The sequence below is a fragment of the Meriones unguiculatus genome, chromosome 15 (assembly GCF_030254825.1).
Source record: "Meriones unguiculatus strain TT.TT164.6M chromosome 15, Bangor_MerUng_6.1, whole genome shotgun sequence".
NCBI lineage: Eukaryota > Metazoa > Chordata > Mammalia > Rodentia > Muridae > Meriones > Meriones unguiculatus.
In genome coordinates, this window is record NC_083362.1 from 1,971,720 (window position 1) to 1,990,860 (window position 19,141).

Here is a 19,141-nt window from a genome sequence, read left to right on the forward strand (position 1 = left end):
CTTGCATACCTTGAGTTGTGATTGCATTCTCTATGCATTACCTACCCTTCCCCTTCCCCTCTCCTGTTTCTAATTAGTCCCTTTGATACCCCCCCGTGTGTGTGTGTGTGTGTGTGTGTGTGTGTGTGTGTAAGTCTTGCGTGAACCGTGAGTTCACGAGAGCCATGTGATGTCCAGAAGACAGCAGTTCACAGTGCTCCTCTCCATGCCCTGACCCCTACAGTCTTTCTTCCCCACATCTCAAAAGTTCTCCAGGCTTTGGAGCAGATCATAAAGACGCCCTGCTCAGGCCTGAGCACGCCACACTTATTTCTCTTAGCTCTTTGAATACTCACGAGTGTCTGTGTGACCATTTCTGGGTAACACTAGTCTGCGTGTGCAAACATAAACAGCTAACTTTTTCATTTTTCCCTCTTACTAAAAATATTTTTTTTTCTTATCCCATTATTAAGCAGAGGGAAGCCTGCCTAGTTAGCAAAACATCAGCAGTCGGGTTCCTGCTGGGGCTCCTGGCCTCCCCAGGATAGGGTTTGACCAGGCTCAAGTTTCGAGGTTGGCATTCCTGTTCACGCACTCAGGAGTCCCGGAAGAGTAGGAGGCTGAAAGCTCTCACAGCTGCGCAGGGACCTACCTGGTGCAGACCCATGTAGGGACACAAGCGGGCGCTCACCATGTGCTCCTACAGCACATCCTGATTTTAGTGCCCCCCAGCCCGCCTCCTCCCGCCTCCCCGCCCCTCTGGCCACTCCCTGTCTCTTTTCTTGTCATGAAAAGAACAGGCTTCTAAGAGATAACATTCAAATATGACCAAGTAAAGCATAACACGATGAAGCAAACCCATCACACTGAGGCTGGACAAGGCAAGCCAACAGAAGAAAAAAAGCAAAAAAGCCCCTAGGCCAGGTGCAAGAATCAGAGGCCCATTCACACACACAGGCACACGTATGGGAGTAAACTTATTTTATGGGTACTTCTGGACCTACTTTCAGTTTTGAATGAGTGAGATCATGAGGCACATGGCAAGCCAGAGTAAATGACTACCTGGAAAGTGACAGTGCAACGGAGACAAGTGGTCCCGTGTTAGGGCTTACAAACACCCAGGATGGAGAGACAGTCAGTCGGCTGCAGTTTCCCACGAGAGATTCCCAGGCAGAGCAGGGCGTCCCTGCACAAAGGCCTACAGGCAGCTGGGTAGAGCTGGCAGCGGAGAGAGGAGAGGTGCCCCTTCCCAGGGGAGAGTGCTCCCTCCTGCAGGTTACTCAGTGCCAGACGGTCAGCCCTAAAATACATGCATGTGAGTAACATCATATGGACTCATACATGTGAGTAACATCATATGCATTCATACATGTGAGTAACATCATATGGACTCAACAGGTTAGTCAACAGCATGTTGTCTACACAGACATGCAGTAAGAAGTGATGAAAAAAGGCCGTGGATCGGAAGGAGATTAGGAAGGGGTATATGGGGGGGTGGTTTGGAGGGAGGAAGAGAAAGGAGAAATGTAATTAAAATTCAATCTCAAAAAGAAAAGCTAAAAGAGGAAAAGTAAAGAACAAATAAAAAGATGGAGGTGACCTCATCAAATCGCGTGCTCACAAAATCCAACAGAAACTGACGGGAGGCTGTCAGCTGGAGCTCCCCATTGGTCTTCTCTCCTTGACTGCTCTCCCCAGGGCTGAACCTCCAGCTCTGTATTACGGGGCACACGGTGGTGGCTGCTGTGTTTTCCCACAGTTTGTTTTCCTTCCAGCCATTTTCTAGGATATAATGTTTGTGCTCTTTGTCTGTTTTCTGTTCCCATCCTCCTCAGCATAGAGTCTAGGAGGCAGCTAATCCCCAGACAAGGGGCATTGGAGGACACTGCGATGGACTATTGGGTCTGGAACGGGGGAGGGCAGCCCTACACCCAGAGCCAGCTTCTCAGTGAGGTCAAACACCCGAGACAATTAACCAATGGAATGTACATAATAAACCTTCCTTTCCTTTCAGATGATCTCAAAAGCCCCATTCACTTAGAGAATGGGTCCCGTGCTCTTGACACCAGAGTCGTCCAGAGCTTGGGCCTCGAGGGCGGGGTCGCCTGGTGCTTCAGTTGGAATTCCTTTCTGCTGCAGCCGGCGACCAGAAATGAAAAGGAGAAGGCAAAGGAGTGGGTGGCTGCAGGAGGCCGGGCCGCCTGAGATCTTGGACCCTGCAGGCTGCAGTGTGGGGATTCCTTTTGCCCTCTTTCCTCGTGGTTGATGCTTCTGCCTGGAGCTGCCAGTCAAGTGCAGGTAAGCGGCTCCTGTCGAGGCCATCCTCAAGGGTGCCTGTGGCTGCATGCACCCGTGATTACTCAGACGGCTCTGAAATTCACAGATGATCTTCAAGGCAGGGAATGGCCCGAGACTCTGGTCTCTGCGGATGCTGGTTTCGCCACTTCAGGCTTTGAAGAGAAACATCTAGAATGTGTTCAGGGCCAGGCAGACTAAGGTGGAGCAATGAGTTTAGGCTTGCGTTGCCAGGTTCCTTCCTCCTCTCGGGTTCTTTTCTCTGCAGCTCCTAAACTCTCTGGGGTGGATTCAGTCACTGGTGAGATCCTGACAACTCCCCACCCAAAGTATGTGAGATGCTTTGAAAAATTCTCGTTAAAATTATGATGGGATTTCAAGTAATCTGTTTAGGTACTTGAAAATATGTTCAAATTCCAGAATTCCCTTTCTTTTCCTAATTTTGGTGTGTGCTTGTTGCTTCACTTACAGTCTGTCTACTTACATACCTATCAACTATCTGTCATCTATATATCTATATATCATCTATCTATCTCCATCATCTATCATCTATATGCTTCCATACCTATCTCTCTCTCTATCATCCATTTACTTACTTATCTCTCTATCATGTATTTACTCACATATCCATCCTTCTGTCTATCCATCTATCTATCCATCCATCTTTCTGTTATCTATCTATCCATCCATCCATCTTTCTGTTATCTATCTATCCATCTATCATCTATCTTTCTGTTATCTATCTATCTATCTATCTATCTATCTATCTATCTATCTATCTATCTGCTGAGGACTAGCCCTAAGTTCACTGTCCAATGACTTTGACAGTGACTTTGAATGACTTTGAACTTCAGATCCTCCCGCCTTCACCTCCCCAGGTAAGAATTACAGGTGTGTACCACCAAACCTGGTTTATGCAGTGCTGACTAGACCCAGGGACTTGTGCATGTGAGGCCAGCGTTCTGACAGAGCTATAGTCCTAAGTGTGTTTTACACTTAGCATACAAAGCAGCGTGTTTCACTAGGGCACTTTCATGCATCCTGTGATTTGTTGCTATTTCTCCCCTCATTCCCTTCTCAGGCCTTTCTGCTAAGTTGGTCCCCTTATCCCCTCATCAGCACACATTCCGTTTCCATGTCACATCCACCCTGTTCCCCCTCCCGTCCTCATCTTAAGACCTCTTTCCCCTCTAGTTTGATGTTTTGGTTTCTCCGTATAGTCCCGTTTCTAGTTTCATGCCCTATATCAACACATACCTATACATATGCAAAACTTAAAGTCCAGAACCCGCATGTGAGAGAAAACATGCATTGTGTGTCCTTTTGGGCATCGGCTGCTCTGTTTGGTGTGATGACTTCCTGTTCCATCCGTTTCCCTATTGTTTCGGTGAACCAGTGGTTGAGGGTAGCCTGTCACAGGAGGTCAGGAGAGACTTTTCTACTTGTGTTATTGTGTTAACACTCAGAGAGTTTCAGACTCATGGGTTGGGAAGATGTCTCAGTGAGTTAAGTGCTTGTTGTGAAAGCATGAGGACCTGAGTTAGAATCTTCCAACCTCACGCAAAAGCTGAGGTGCGGCAGTGCCTGTCTGTCATCCCAGCAGCACTGTGCTGAGAGGGTGGGTGGAGTGAATCCCTGAACACTCATTGGCCAGCCAGCCTGCCAGTCACAGTGGAAAACAAGGACTCTGCCTTAAGCAAGGTGGAAGATGAGGACCGACACAAAGGGTTTTCTACCTCTGCATTCATGCTATGTATGGACATGCACCCTCCACATCTCTCTCTCTCTCTCTCTCTCTCTCTCTCTCTCTCTCTGTCTCACACACACACACACACATGCATGCATGATAGAGACAGTTGCAGTTAGTAATGACACGGGCAACAGCTGGTCCTCCTCACTCTAACTAACCCGACCCTGAAACACACGACTAACTCAGCTCTCACCCTTCAAAGAAGCTTCCTTTCGCAGTAGATGGAGACATTATGGAAAGCTGCAGCTGGTCAAAATGTAGAGAACCACTGAATGTAGGCTGTGGGGTGCTCAGCCCTGGGGACCACGGTTACGGCTCAGGGAGCACCCCGAAAGACAGGAGGAGAAAGGCCACAGGAGCCAGAGAGCCAGGACATCGAATACACCCGTGAAAACTCAGCAATATGCTGGTCTAAACAAGGCCTGGAAAATGACACCACCAGGTTACATGCCAGTGTGGAGGGGGAAGCTCACAAGGTCCCATTCCTAGAGAGCGTTACAGGCGAGTAATAGCTTCTAAAGAAGAGAATTAACCTTCTCCAGCAGCAAGCACCATTAATGTACATACATACATACACATACATGTAATAATACAGAGGCTTAGGAGGTTGTGTGCGTATGTATGTGTATATGTATATATGCAACAATAACAATTAAAGAATAGGGGACCATGACCTTGAGAGGGAGCTCAGGGACATGGGTAAAATAGGGAGGAGCGTGTGTGTGGGGAGATGTAAGGACAGGACTCATCTGGAAAATTCTCAATAAAGTGGAGCTTTACTGGAACAAGAGGTTAGCATAGTATCTTAGTCTGATAAAACTGCTATAAAATGTTTTTGACTGAGTAATTTATAATCCACAGGACTTCATTGCTTTCCAGTTCTGGAGGCTGGGAAGTCCAAGATGCAGGCACTAGCAGTTAAAATGCCTGGTTTAGGCCTTTTCCTCATGGATGGTGCTGTCTCTGTGTCTTCAATTGATGGAAGGGGCTGCGGGCTCTCTAGAGTCTCTTCTAACCCATTCTGACTTACAGGCCTTACTTCTGTTTTTCTTTCTTTCCTTCTTCTTTCCTTCCTCCCTCCCCCTCTCTCCCTCTCTCTCTCTCTCTCTCTCTCTCTCTCTCTCTCTCTCTCCTGGAGTTGAACCTAGGGCCTCTTACATGCTAGGCAGATATACCCCACGTATCTCACAGTGGAACTGTAGGCAGGTACTCTACCACTGAGCCACCCTTCCAAACTTCCCACTGGGATCTCTAGTTAAGTGCTCTACCACTGAGCCACCCCTCCAAACTTCCCACTGGGATCTCTAGTTAAGTACTCTACCACTGAGCCACCCCTCCAAACTTCCCACTGGGATCTCTAGTTAAGTGCTCTACCACTGAGCCACCCCTCCAAACTTCCCACTGGGATCTCTAGTTAAGTACTCTACTGCTGAGCCACACCCCCACTCCTCACCAGGCCCCAGCCTCTGACCTTGGGGAAGACACTGACAGTTAGAGCATAGCACATGATCATTTGGGAGTGAGAATGGGAGGATGTGCAAATCTTTCAGATAAATGGCTGAAGCAGCTGCCTGGCACTGAAGAAGGTTCCTATTAGGTCAGAGATAAAGACAGCAAACTTGGTGTTATGACCAGAGAACTGGGAAATTTCTGAACTTTGTCCTTGATAATGACTGCTTCTCATCATGAGGGAGACAGACAGTGAAAGAACAGAGATTATGAATTTAAGTTTCTGCCCTCACGTTGGTTTGCCCCCAAACCCTATGGCATTTAATCATGGCGAAGTCTTGTTCCCAAGCTGCTAAGGTATAAAGAGCATTAGGTCAGAGTACAAGCTGTGATAGTTTTATTTCTTAAAAGGTTTTATTTTATTTTATGTGTGTTGAGTGTAAGTTTGTATATATGCTGCCATGGAGGCCAGAAGAGGGCATTGGATATGCTGGAACTGTAGTTAGAGATGGTCGTGAGCCACCAGTGTGGGTGCTGGGGTTTGATCCAGGAGCCTCTGCAAGAGCAACAAGCACCCTTAACCATGGAGCCATCTTTCCAGCCCCTGTGGTGATGGTTTTAATTGTCCCATGACACAAACTAGAACCTCTGGGAAGGGAGTCTCAATGAGGGATCGTCTACATCAGGTTGGCCCGTGAGTGTGTCTGTGTGTGGGAGGCAGTTTGTCTTGATTACTTTAATTAATTTGGGAAGACCCAGCCTGAAAGTGGGGGTACCATCCCCTGGGTTTGGGTCCTGGGCTGTTGAAGCGTAGAGAAGGCGAGCTGATGGCGAAGTACACGTTTTCATTTCTCTCTGCTCGAGTGTGGCTGTGACGTGAGCAGCTTGCTTTAAGTTCCTGCCGCCTTTATTCCCCTGCTGTGATGGATGGTGTCCTGGAATTGTAGGCTAGAATAAATCCCTTCGTCCTTAAGTCCCACCCCACCCCCCACCAGCACTAGAAATTAAACTAGGCCACCTACATAAATTCTTATTATTCTTTTATGTTTCTTTAAGTGGTAAATAAGGGGGGAACCAGAGTCTAGGTATTAAGTATAGTTTCAGTGAGTACCTCACAGAAATTCATGTGTTAGAAGGTGCTGTGGACCTGGAAGAGCCGTTGTCTGTGGCTAGAGAGATGGCGTTGTGCTTAGGAGCGCTTGTTTCACATGTCATGGTGGCACATGCCTTTAATTCCCAGGGAGGCAGAGGCAGACGGATCTCTCTGAATTCAAGGAAGCCTGATCTACAAATAGAGTTCAGGATAGCCAAGGTTACATAGAGAAACCTTGTCTCAAACAAACAAACAAACAAACAAACAAACAAAGTGCTTGCTGTTCTAGAGGACCTGAGTTTGGTTCCCAGTTTCCATATCTGGTGGCTCACAACTACCTGTAACTCCAGCTCAAAAGGATCTGATGCCTGAAGCCCTCTTCTGGAGACACACACACACACACACACACACACACATACACACACACACATACACACACAGTATACACATAGAGAGACATACCCACCTATGCATAAAAATAAGCATAAGAGGCGGAGCCTTAATGGGAGGTCTTTAGAACACTGGGGACCTGTTTCTATTCTCTCTCTCTGGATATAAGTAATGTGGACTGTAGCGCAATGTTGCGTATCATTCTCTGGGAGTTGTCCACCTTGCTTTTGAGACAGGATCTCTTGTTGGCTGGAGACTGTCCAGTTGGCTAGGATCCTCCTGTCTCTGACTGCCCAACAGTGGGTTTCAAGCACACACTACCACATGAGGCAATTTTACATGATTTCTGAGGCTCAAGCTTAGGTTTTCATGGTTGTGTGGCACTTACTGATTGAGCCAACCCACCATCGATGAACATGTACTCTTGAAGGGGGTCGTAGGGTTCTGTCCATCTTCCCCTCGCCTTGAGTTGAGGTTTTTTGCTCCAACATGCCTTCCTCTTCATGGCCCTCTAAGACATGACATGCTCATTCAATTCGTGACCGTCACCAAGTCTGGGCTATTTGGAGTTTAAACCTCCACAACTGTGAGCTAACGCCCCCCCCCCCCTTTATGTCTATAAAGGTGAGTAGCTCAGATATTACACTGCAGGCTTTCGAAGCTGGCTGTATGGTATTTTATCAACCTCGGAGAGGAGCAAAAAGGCTTGCTTTGCAGATCCTTGGGTTAGCGGTGAACGCCACAGGCCGTGACAATCCTGCACTAACTGTTCTCTGCTCAGCGGCAGGATGTGTGGCGGGTTCCTGAGGCAGCTGTTGGCTAAGGAGAGCCAGCATTCCACCCCCGTGGGGCGCTTCCTGCTTCCGGTGCTCGTGGGATTCCGGCTCCTGATTCTGGTTTCCAGTGGACCTGGGGTCTTTGGTGACGATGAGAACGAATTCATGTGTCATTTAGGGCAGCCAGGCTGCAAGACTGTTTGTTACGATGTCTTCCGCCCTCTGTCTCCTTTGCGCTTCTGGGCCTTCCAAGTCCTCCTGATGGCTGTACCCAGTGCCATTTATGTGGGGTTCACTCTGTATCACGTGATCGGACACTGGGAGGAACCAGGAAAGGAGAGCAAGGAGCAAGAGATCCGGATTTGCAAGGGGGGTCGTCGCAAGGATGTCTCAGGGGCGGAAAGCCTCACGCTCCTCTGGGCCTATCTGGCACAGCTTGGGGCACGGCTAGTCCTTGAGGGAGCAGCCCTGGGAGTTCAGTACCACCTGTATGGCTTCAAGATGCCCAGCACTTTTACGTGTCGTGAGGATCCTTGCATCGGCAGCACGACCTGTTTCCAGTCGCATCCCTCTGAGAAGACCATCCTCCTCAACAGCATGTTTGGGGTCAGCGGGGCCTGCCTCGTGTTTACTTTCTTGGAGCTTGTGCTTTTGGGTTTAGGGAGGCTTTGGAGGGTGTACAAGCACAAACTCCCCTTCATAAAGAATTTGCCAACCTCAGAGAGCTCCGTAAGAGGCAAGGACACAGCTGATGACTTGTCCATGGTGGAGACAAAAGAGCCATTTTGAGAACCAGGTGAGGACCCCACTGACAGTCGTGTCTCTGCCTCTGATGTCTCTGTGTTGGCGATCCCTCATACTCCGGGGTGTGCAGCTCCCCACATTACAAAGTGTACACAACCAGTCTCCATGCAGACGCATTCTGAAGTAATTAACTTTTTACTTTAAATTGTACGTGTGTGTGTGTGTATTTGTGCACGTGAGTGCAGGTGCCTGTGGGGGCCAGAGAGGGCAGTAGATCTCTTGACGCAGGCGTTAGTTCAGTTGTGAACTGCCCCATGTGGGTACTGGGAAGCAAACTTACATTCATAGTATGCACGGGGACGTCTATCCAGCCCCTCAGATGTACTTTTTTTTTTAAAGTTAGAAAGTGTTTCCTTTGGTTCACAGTTTGGGGGTAGAGTCCCTTATGGTGGAGAAGGCATTCATACACATATATGAAATAGGTAGCCATAGGTGGCCTGGAACTCGTCATGTAGATCAGGCTGGCTTTGAACTCACAGAGAACTACCTGCCTCTGACTCCCAAGTGCTAAGAGTAAAAGCATGAGCCAGCACGCCTGACTGAGGCAGATTAATTTTGATTACTAGCCTGAAACCATCTCCCAACACCTGCCTCTGTCAGTTGCATGACTTTTTTAGAGGACTATGATGAGTAATTAGTCGGTGTGCTGCCTGCCCTGATGAAGACCCAGTGAAGACCCCAGCTTCTGTCTGACTTCTGCTTTGCAGGGTTATAAAGCTACCTGCCCGCAGAGAACGCTGTGAGCGGATATAACACATCCAGTGAGGTGGCAGGTGAAGTGAGATGCTACTGTGGGCAAAGGCGCTTGCCACCAAGGCTCCCATCTGAGATCCATCTCCAGAACACACACAGAGAAGGGGGAAAACCAGCTCCCACAAGTTGTCCTCTGACCTCCACATACGTGGCATCATGCACACGTGCGACAATAATAAATAAAATAATAACATCTTAGAACACAAAACAAAACCTCCCGCATCAATTAACTGTCACTTCTAACTTCTTACCTCTCCTGTCTCTCCACGAAACACAAGCAAACAGCAACCCATGTTCTGTTTCCCTGGATTATCCTACTCTGAGGTTTTTATAGAGGTGGAATCATACATCAGGCCCACTGGTCACTTATTCCATGTCTTTGTAGGAAAGACCTAGTCCTGTGCCAGTAAAAACCAGGTCACTTATTTTTTTGGCATTGTAACAACTCTTTATATATTATGATTGTTAGGTACTTATCAAATGAGTAATTTAAAAATATTCTTTTGTTCCATAGATTGTTCTTCTTTTCTTTCTGAGTACTATGTCTTTATCATAATTTGTTCTTTGGTCATTCATACATGTATACATGCATTTTGGTCATGTCTGCCCCATATCCCTGTCTAACTCATCTTTGGCTCCTGTCATGCCCCTATCCAGATTTAATGTCATCTTCTTTTCTCTATAATCCACTGAGCACAGAACCAGTGCTACTCAGATGTGCATGTGTGAGACCATCTGCCGGGACATGGCCAGCCAACCTGAATCCACGTCTCCCTCCCCCAGCTGGGTCAGCTGGGTCAGCTGCTAACAGTTCCTCAGCTGTGGGGAGGCCCTCCCTCGTCCAGGCTGGGATGTTGAGCGCTTTGAGGTTGTGCAGGCAGCTACTGCTCCTGCCAGTTCATGAGCGCCACATCCTCACCTTGTCTAGAAGACATGGCAGATCTCCCAGAGAGCCGCCTCTTCAAATTATACTTCCCCATTTCCCCACCTTCTCCGAAGCTCCCCTGATCTCTGCGGACAAGGAGGTGACATAGATGTCTCATTTGGGGCTGAGTACTCCACACACATCTGCTCTCTGCATTTTGACGGATTGTGAGCCTGTGTGTTGTCCCCTGCCCACTGTACAGAGAAAGTTCTGGGGTAGGGACTGAGAACTGACCCAATCTATCAGTATAAAGAAGCATTTAGAAGACAATTTGATACTATGCCAATTTAGCAAACTATTAGTAATTGGCTTTTTCTTTTTTTTTATTTTTATTTTTGTCTGTGAGCTCTTCAAGATGGGTTCTTGGCTAGATTATTTGTGGTCCCAGGAATGAGTCTCCTCTTGAGGGGTGGATCCTCAGTCTAGTCAAAGCATTTGGTTATCCTGTGACATCTATTCCACTGTTCCCATGGGTATGTCTTGAGACTGACGGTTGTAACTCACAGGATTCTTACATGAGGAAGAGTTTTGTTTCTTTACATGAGGAAGGCTAGCCAGCAGGGAGATGGCAATGTTCTTTGGTGTACAAAAGCCTTCCATTTTGATGAAGTCTAATTACTCATTTTTCTTTTGTGATTGTGTTTGTGATTTTGGTGCTACGTTTTAAAGTCCATTGTTTCACCCAAAACTATGAATTTACAGCTGTGTTTCCATCTAAGAAATTTATACTTTTAACTTTTACATTTATGTCTTTGATTTATTATGGAGTGGAGAAAAAAAGATGAAGATGACATTACCTTTCCTGTTGGATACAATATAAAAGAGCAGAATATTTGAAGTGTAAAAAGGAAAAACAGTCCTGTTACTCCATAGAACTACAATCAGCAGAACTAGCTCTCAAAAGTAAAGGCAAAAGAGAGGCCTTTGTGTTGATGTGATGGTGTGTGCCTGGTCTTATTGTGGTTTGTTATGCACTGTTTGGTTGATGTCCCTGGGAGGCTGCTCTTTTCTGAGGGAGGTGGAGGTGGGATGGATCTGGGGTAGTGGGAGGTGTGGGGGAGAACCTGGGGGAAGAGGAGAGGAAAACTGCTGTCAGGATGCAATATATAAGAATACAAAGTGGTTTTTAATAAAACAAACAAAACAACCCCCCAATGTAAATACACTTTACATATTAGATCATTACACTAAAACCAAACCAAACAAAACTCAGGGGTGTAAATTTCCACCACATGGACTGAGGAAATGTGTATGCGTGCACAGTGGGATATTGTTCAGCCTCGAAAGAGAGAAAAAATAGAAAATTCTGCAACACCATGGGTGACCCTGGAAGGCACATGTTACGTGAAATAATCCAGATGGAAGAGCAGATCCAAAGGCAAACACTTACCGCGTGGAACGTTGAAAATTCACACTCATAGAAAGCGTTACATGTATGTAGGGGTCTCCGTCCATCCCATGAATTCTCTCTGGTTGGTGGTTCAGTCAGCAAGATAAATCTCTTGCTGAGCTTGGAGCTCACTGGCCACCATGGCTGGCCGGTGACCCCATGCATTCACCTGTCCCCACCTCCTCACTGCTGGGAGAGCTGCCGCTCGGGCCCCACTGGAGGGCTGGAGATTGAACTCAAGTCTCTATACTAGGGCAATAAGCACTTTACAGACTGAGCCATCTACCAAGAACCAGCAGCTTTCCCACATACCAAGAGTGAACTTACAAGGAAGAAAATCTTGGCAAATGTCCCAATTCAAAATACTTTAGAAAATACCTAGCATGGGTCTGGAGAGATGTCTCAGTGGTTAAGAAAACTTGCTGCTCTTTCAGAGGACCTGAATTCAGTGCCCAGAATCCGTACTGAATTTACACACATGGCATTTTCACTGTCTTTCTTTCTCTCCAAACGTCTGCCTCACACATACATGCACATAAATAAAAATAAACCATCTTTAAAATGCCTGAAATAAACTAAACCAGGTGGAACACTTTTACAGCGAAACTTGACAATGCCAAAAAGGTGATTAAAGAATACAGTAAAGATGAAAACTCCTCCCATGCTCATGGATTAATATGAATATATTGTGAAAATTGCTACATTATCAAAAGGAACATACAGATTTATTGCAATCTACATCAAAATTCCAATGACATCCTTTATGACAGAAAAATAATGTGAAAACACACACAGAGAAACCCCTGAGCAGCCAGAACTACAGTGACAAAGTCAATGTGCTACTAGCACCAAAACAGACATGGAGCGATGGGATAGAATAGAAAAATAAATAAATAAACCATAGGAATTATAAACCATACAGCCAGACTACCTAAATTCTGACAGAACTATCAAAAACACACAGTGGAGAGAAGACAGCCTCCTTAGCAAATGGTACTAGAAAATTTGGTTATCCTCGTGTGGAGCTGGGTTCTCCATGCAAAAGCTTTAATGAAAATTTAAAACTGTTGGGAAAACATGGGCAAAACTTCAAAAGTATAGATGTAAGCAAGGACTTTCTGAAGAAGACTCCAGTAGCACAGGAGACAATCCCAAGGATTGACGAATGGCATTATGCAAAATTGAGAAGCTTCTGTAGACCAAAGGAAGCAACCAAAGTGAAGAGAGACTACAGCCCTGGAGAGCCATTGCCACCCACACGTTAGGTAGATAATTATTATCCAGAGTATATAAAAATTCGTAAAAATTAGACACCCATAACTTTCCCATCTCCAATGGGCTGACGAATCAAATAAAAGGAAATACAAATAGCTAGTAAACATTTGAAAAAGCACTCACTGTCATGAGCTGTCAGGGAAATACAAGAAGTGTTCTAGAATTCCACCTCATTCTCGTCAGAATGGTTATCAAGAGAACAAGTTCTGGTGTGAACGCAAGCTGCTGCATCAACTATGGAAGTCAGTGTGAAGGTTTGCCATAAAACTGAACATAGAACCACCGTAAGACCCACTGTATCTTTTGGGCATGTGCCCAAAGAAGTCAACATACATTGGAGATGCTTGCACATCCTTGTCCATTCCCGCACTATTCCCAGGAAATGGCACCACTCTATATGCCTATCAACAGACGAACTGGTAAATGTGACACTTACGTAGAATGGAATTTCATTTAACTTTACAAAAGATGAAATCATGGCACTAGTAGAAAAACGTATGCACCTGGCAGTCAATATGCAAAGCAAAATGACTCAGAAACAAATTCTACACCTTCTTGGGATGTTTCTTTTGATTTTTAGAGCTGGAGATCAAATCTAGGCCTCCAGAACGCTAGGCTGGTGCTTTGTTACTGATCTATGCCCCAGCCCGTTCAGCATGAGTAATGCAATACCTTAAGACTGTGGCATTTTATTTCCCTATTAGGGAAAGAACCGTGTGTTAAACACTTCACAAATGCTGAACAACCATGCAGTGCTGGGAATGGAACAGACACTCATCATGTGTTGGTCCAATAATGAATGATACATATGTAATAGCTGCCTGAACTAAAGAGACACCATATTCTGGTACAAAGGAGAATAACAGATCAAAGAATCAGAAACTCTTTGAATAAGCTGGGTAGTGGTGTCACACACCTTTGATTCCAGTACTTGGGAAACAGGGGCTGGCACATTCCTGAGTTCCAGGAAGCCAGGGTGACACAGAGAAGCCCTGTCTTAAAACAAAACAAAACAAAACAAAATTCTTTGAATAAATCGATGGTGCATTTAATTAAAGCTTGCTCAACCATGTTCATAGCAGCTTTATTCATAATAGCCAGAAGCTGGAAACAACCCAGATGTCCCTCAACTGAGGAATGAATACAGAAATTGTGGTACATTTACACAATGGAATACTACTCAGCAATTAAAAACAAGGAAATCATGAAAATTTCAGGCAAATGGTGGGAACTAGAAAAGGTCATCCTGGGTGAGAAATCCCAGAGCAGAAAGACACACATGGTATATACTAACTTGTAAGTGGACATTAGAAATATAATATAGGATAATCATAGTAAAATCTGTACACCTAAAGCGGCTAAGCAAGAAGGAGAATCCTGGGTAAGATGCTCAATCTTCATTCAGAAAGGCAAATGGGATAGACATAGGAAGAAAGTGAAAACAAGGAACAAGACAGGAGCCTACCACAGAGGACCTCTGAAAGACTCTACCCAGCAGGGTATTAAAGTGGATGCTGAGACTCAGCCAAACTTTGGGCAGAGTGCAGGGAATCTTATGACAGAAGGGGGAGCTGGAAGGGTCTGGAGTTCCACAAGCAGAACAACAGAACCAAAAAATCTGGGCCCAGGGGTGTTTTCTGAGACTGATACTCCAACCAAGGAACATGCATGGAGATAACCTAGAACCCCTGCTCAGATGTAGCCCATGGCATCTCAGTCTCCAAGTGGGTTCCCTTGTAAGGGGAACAGGGGTTGTCTGTGACATGAACTCAGTGGCTGGCTCTTTGATCACCTCCCCCCTGAGGTGGGGGCAGCCTTACCAGGCCGCATAGGAAGCCTGAAAGACAGTCCTGATGAGACCTGATAGGCTAGGGTCAGATGGAAGGAGAGGAGGATCTCTACTTATCAGTGGACTGTGGAAAGGGCATGAGAGGAGATGAGGGACGGAGGGAGGGCAGGTTTGGAAGGGAATGAGAGAGGGGGCTACAGCTGGGATACAAAGTGAAAAAGTTGTAATAAATAAAGTTACATTAAAAAAGCTATACATTCAAAAAAAAAAAGAATAAGGGAAATTGTGGAGCCAATCCAGACATTTAATATCCAAATAATGATAGAGTAACAACATTCAATTTCTGTTTTTTTAAAAAATTATTTTAAGTATGTGTGTATGTATGCACATGTGTGTGTGTATGGGGCTAGCTTCATGTGTGTGCAACTGCCCTTGAAGATCAGAGGTGTCAGATCGCCTGGATCTGGAGTTACAGGTGGCTGTGGGAAGCCTGGCATGGGCACTGCAAACAGACTCCTTTGCAAGAGCAGTAAGTGCTCTTAGCCACCGAACCGTCATCTCTCAGGCTGTAAGACCCTTTTTTTTGTATTTTATTTATTTATTTTAGTTAGCATACAAAATAATGGATTTATTATGACATTTCCACCATGTGGGTCACTCGCACTGAACTCAGGCTTGGCACCTTTTCCAGCTGAGCCATATGTCTGGCCTCTAGTTAAAGATTTTCACAGTGAGAGGACTCACTCCTGTTTGTGTCCTGTGAGTACTTGGAGTCTGGTTCTGTGTTTCTGTGCTGTAGGAGAAACAGAAGTATAAACCAGATGTTAGTTTTGAAAAGTATTTAGCACATCCAAGATGACAGTGCCTGTAAGGTATTGCCATTAGCAGCCAAAATAGCTGGCTCTTAACAGGCACTGGCAGCTAGCAGATTAGTTGTATCAGGATGTAGAAGTTCCGGTAGTAAGGCTGATAAATGGCTGGTGTGATGGCTCGGTCAGTACGCAGCAACTACGAGTCTGAGGGCCTGAGTTTGATACCCAGAACCCACATCAGATCCTGCCATGTGGTAGCACGTGCTTGCAACTCATCACTCAGGAGCTGGAAACAGGCAAATCCTTAGCCTAGCCTAACCGTCTAGCCTCAGGTCCCAGTGAAGACCCTGTCCCAAGGCACAAGGTGGGTCTCTCTGGAGAAACATCTGAGATTGATTGTTGGCCTCCGTGCTCATAAGTGTGTTTCACATGAACACACCTTACATATACTCCTTACCTCCCACGACTAATAAACTCCATGTATGTCAGCCAGTTTCTACACCTGGTCTTCTGTGAAATGAACTCTATTGTGAGTAAAGCATTGCGTGAGTCTGTAAATGATCGTTTTGACGGAGAGCAGCAGATGGAGGGGAGTCCAGAGAAGGCATCCACTGTGGTAAGAGCAAAGTGCTGCTCCTTCCATGCTGACTGACCAACCTGCTACCTCTCAGCCATGCATTTACCTAGGGAATGCTGCCATATTGGAAACACAATGTTGCTCTCAGCATTGGCTTCTGTCAGTTTGGCCATGGTGAGTCCATTTTGCCAAATTCATGTGCAAATTTATTTATTTCGGTGCCTCATTAATAGATTAATTGAAAATTGATAGGTGCCTGAGAAAAAGAGATCCTGATGTCTACAGGGAGCTTCAGCTTTCCTTTCCAGGTGCAGAGACCTACAGCCAAACAATAGGGCAAGCTTGGGGAGTTTTGTGGAAAGGGGAAGGGAAGGAATTTGGAGGGGTCAAGGACACAGGAAGGCCTATAGAGTCAACTAACTTGGGCCCATGAAGCCTAAAAGAGACTGAACCGCCAACCAAAGAGCTTGCACGGGCTGGACCTAGGCCTCTTCACATATGTTGCAGACGTACAGCTTGGTCACCATGTAGGTCTCCTAATAATGGGAGTAGAGGCTGTCCCTGACTGTTCCCTGCCTTTGGATCCCTTTTCCCTAGCTGGGTTACCTACGCTGGCCTCAGTGGGAGAGGATATGCTTGGTACTGCTGTGACTTGAAGTATCAGGGTGGGTTGGTACTCCTTAGGGACCCCCCTTCTCTGAGAAGATTAGAGGAGAGGAGATGGGGAATGAGGGTGGGACTGGGAAGAGATGGGGAGAGGGCAGGAACTGGTATATAGCTGTAAAGTGATTTTTTTTTTAAAAGAAAAAAGATCCCCCCAATAGAAGAACTGATATGGCTGTTTACTGGCTTTTGTGTGATAATGGATCATATTTGTGGGGTCTAGTCTGACTTTCACCTGATATTCTTTTGATTGATTTTTTTTCCTGACTTCTCATCCTATGATTTGTGTGTGTGCATGCGTGTACATGCTTGAGATTGCATAAATGTATTTTTGTGTGTGAGTGTGTGTGTCTGTGTTTGAGTGTAGAGGTTGAGGTCAGCCTTGGGTGCTGTCCTTCAGGGATAATCTCTGTTGGGTTTTCTTGAGACAAAACTTTCACTGGGACCTGAGCCTCAGTGTCTAGGCTAAGCTAGTTGGATCTGCCTGTCTCTGTCTGTCCAGTGTTCAAATTACAAGCCAGTGCTGCCACATCAAACTTTTTCCTATGAAGATGAAGGAGACTGAACTCAGCTCCTCATGTCAGCCTGGGCAAAAACTTCCCTGAAAGAGTTGTCTCCCCAGGCTGTCCTGGTCCTCTTTGAAGAGAACATGAGTGGAGTTTTGACCTCTAGGCTTACTGTGTGTGGTAAGTCAGACCATACATTATATTTCAGCCGGTTGTTTGAGAAGTGAGAATCAATATGAAAGTATCTCTCTAGAGGAATTCATACAGGGACATAGATCGGTTGGCAAAATGCCTGTTGTGTAGGCATGAGCTGAATTCCATCCCCAGAATTCATGTAAGAAGCCCAACATGGTGGTGTAAGCTTGTAAACCAAGTGTCGCACAGGTGGAGGAGAGGTGATTCTTGACACACACACACACAGTGGGGGGGATAGAATAGATAGAAGTCTACCAATAGAGGCAGAGAGAGAGAGAGATAGAGACAGACAGACAGACAGATGCAGAATAACAAAGGTAAAGAAGACATATAAAGGTCATTGAATCTGAAAAAAAAATAGTATGGTAGTGAAGTAAGGGTCTTATGCAATTACTGTTTTTATTAATTTGAACATAGGTTGCTGGAGCCTGCTGGCAGAGTCGAACAGTTCTTGAGTGAGGAGTGAGGACTGAAAGAAAAACAAAACAAAACAAAACAAAAACAAAAAAAAAAAACCCCAAGATTACACATAGGATCTGTTCGAGAGGGCTGCTTGTAGTTGCCCGCGACCATCAATAGTAACGGCCTGCACAAGGGTCTGGGGATTGAAAGAGACAGAGAACATGAAGAAGCAACTCCAAGACAGTGCTCTGATCAAGGCGCCATCTTTATTACAGAGTAAAGCACTTATATAGGTTTCCAAGTAAACATATCCAAGCAAAACAGGAAACTTAACCAAGCAAAACAGGAGGCTTAACTAGGCAAAACAGGAGGCTTAACTAGGCAAAACAGGAGGCTTAACTAGGCAAAACAGGAGGCTTAACTAGGCAAAACAGGAGGCTTAACCAAGCAAAACAGGAGGCTTAACCAAGCAAAACAGGAGGCTTAACTAGGCAAAACAGGAGGTGTCTGCTGAAAACAACAAGAATAGCGAGCCAGCATGACTTGCATCTCAGGTCCAATGGAATGGCTACCTCAGCTTCTAGTAGAAACTAGGCACTGGGTTTATTCTACAGTCCCTTTTTATAGTCAGAGCAAAGCACTTTGATACAATGAAGTTCATTGAAAAGTCAAACTTGTTTACCCCAACGACCTGTTGGTGTAATTCTCATACAAACAAAAGGAAGTGAACTTGGCAAAAAACATCCTGTTTACTGTCACAAACAAAAGGAAGTGAACTTGGCAACACATCCTGTCTCCAGATGAAGGCCAGAGTAAAAACATATTTTTCACTAAAGCCTCCTGACAAGCAAGTGACTCTCCACAGGTTCCCCTTTTTCACATTAAAAATTGACTATAACTTAAGAGCTATGGAGCAGAAGATTGTGCTTGTCTTAGGTTGTCTCTCTTGAAAGATATATTCTTACCCATCATTGGTACATGAATTCCATTGTTCATGCCATGTCTTAGGTTGAACATTCTTCAGAGAGATCTTACCTATCTTTGACTACCAACCTCTGCTAGGGTAGACACTGGAGTTTAATCTTACGCAGATCACTGGTAGGAGACATGCTCCTAATAAGAGTAATAAGCCAAGTCCTATCACATTCCATAAAAGTGACTTACAAGATGACCCCTTATCAAAGTACCAACCCTGGGAAACATTCACAGGAACCATAGTAAAAGCCTGTCAAACAACCAGAACCTGTAGTTTACATTGATGGAAAAAAAAACATTGAAGTTTGAATCTGTGTAAAAATGTTAACATTTTCCAAACAAC

General features: G+C 45.5%; 1 protein-coding gene across 2 annotated transcripts; it reads left to right on the forward strand.

Annotated features, from left to right (window-relative positions):
- The first annotated feature begins 2,136 nt into the window (after window positions 1-2,136).
- On the forward strand, window positions 2,137-11,152 carry Gjc3 (gap junction protein gamma 3). 2 transcript variants are annotated; one of them, XM_060367967.1, is made up of 3 exons: window positions 2,137-2,277; window positions 7,738-8,528; window positions 9,989-11,152. In XM_060367967.1, the coding sequence occupies exon 2, from the start codon at window positions 7,745-7,747 to the stop codon at window positions 8,519-8,521; it is 777 nt and encodes a 258-aa protein (XP_060223950.1). In that variant the 5' UTR covers window positions 2,137-2,277; window positions 7,738-7,744; the 3' UTR covers window positions 8,522-8,528; window positions 9,989-11,152. The 2 variants fall into 2 exon arrangements, with proteins under 2 accessions (XP_060223950.1, XP_021517475.1); XM_021661800.2 differs by having other exon boundaries at window positions 7,738-11,152.
- The last annotated feature ends 7,989 nt before the right edge of the window (window positions 11,153-19,141 follow it).

What these genes read in the sequence shown, in the direction of transcription:
- Gjc3 (XM_021661800.2), top strand. Translation starts at nt 7,745, where the DNA reads ATGTGTGGCGGGTTCCTGAGGCAGCTGTTGGCTAAGGAGAGCCAGCAT.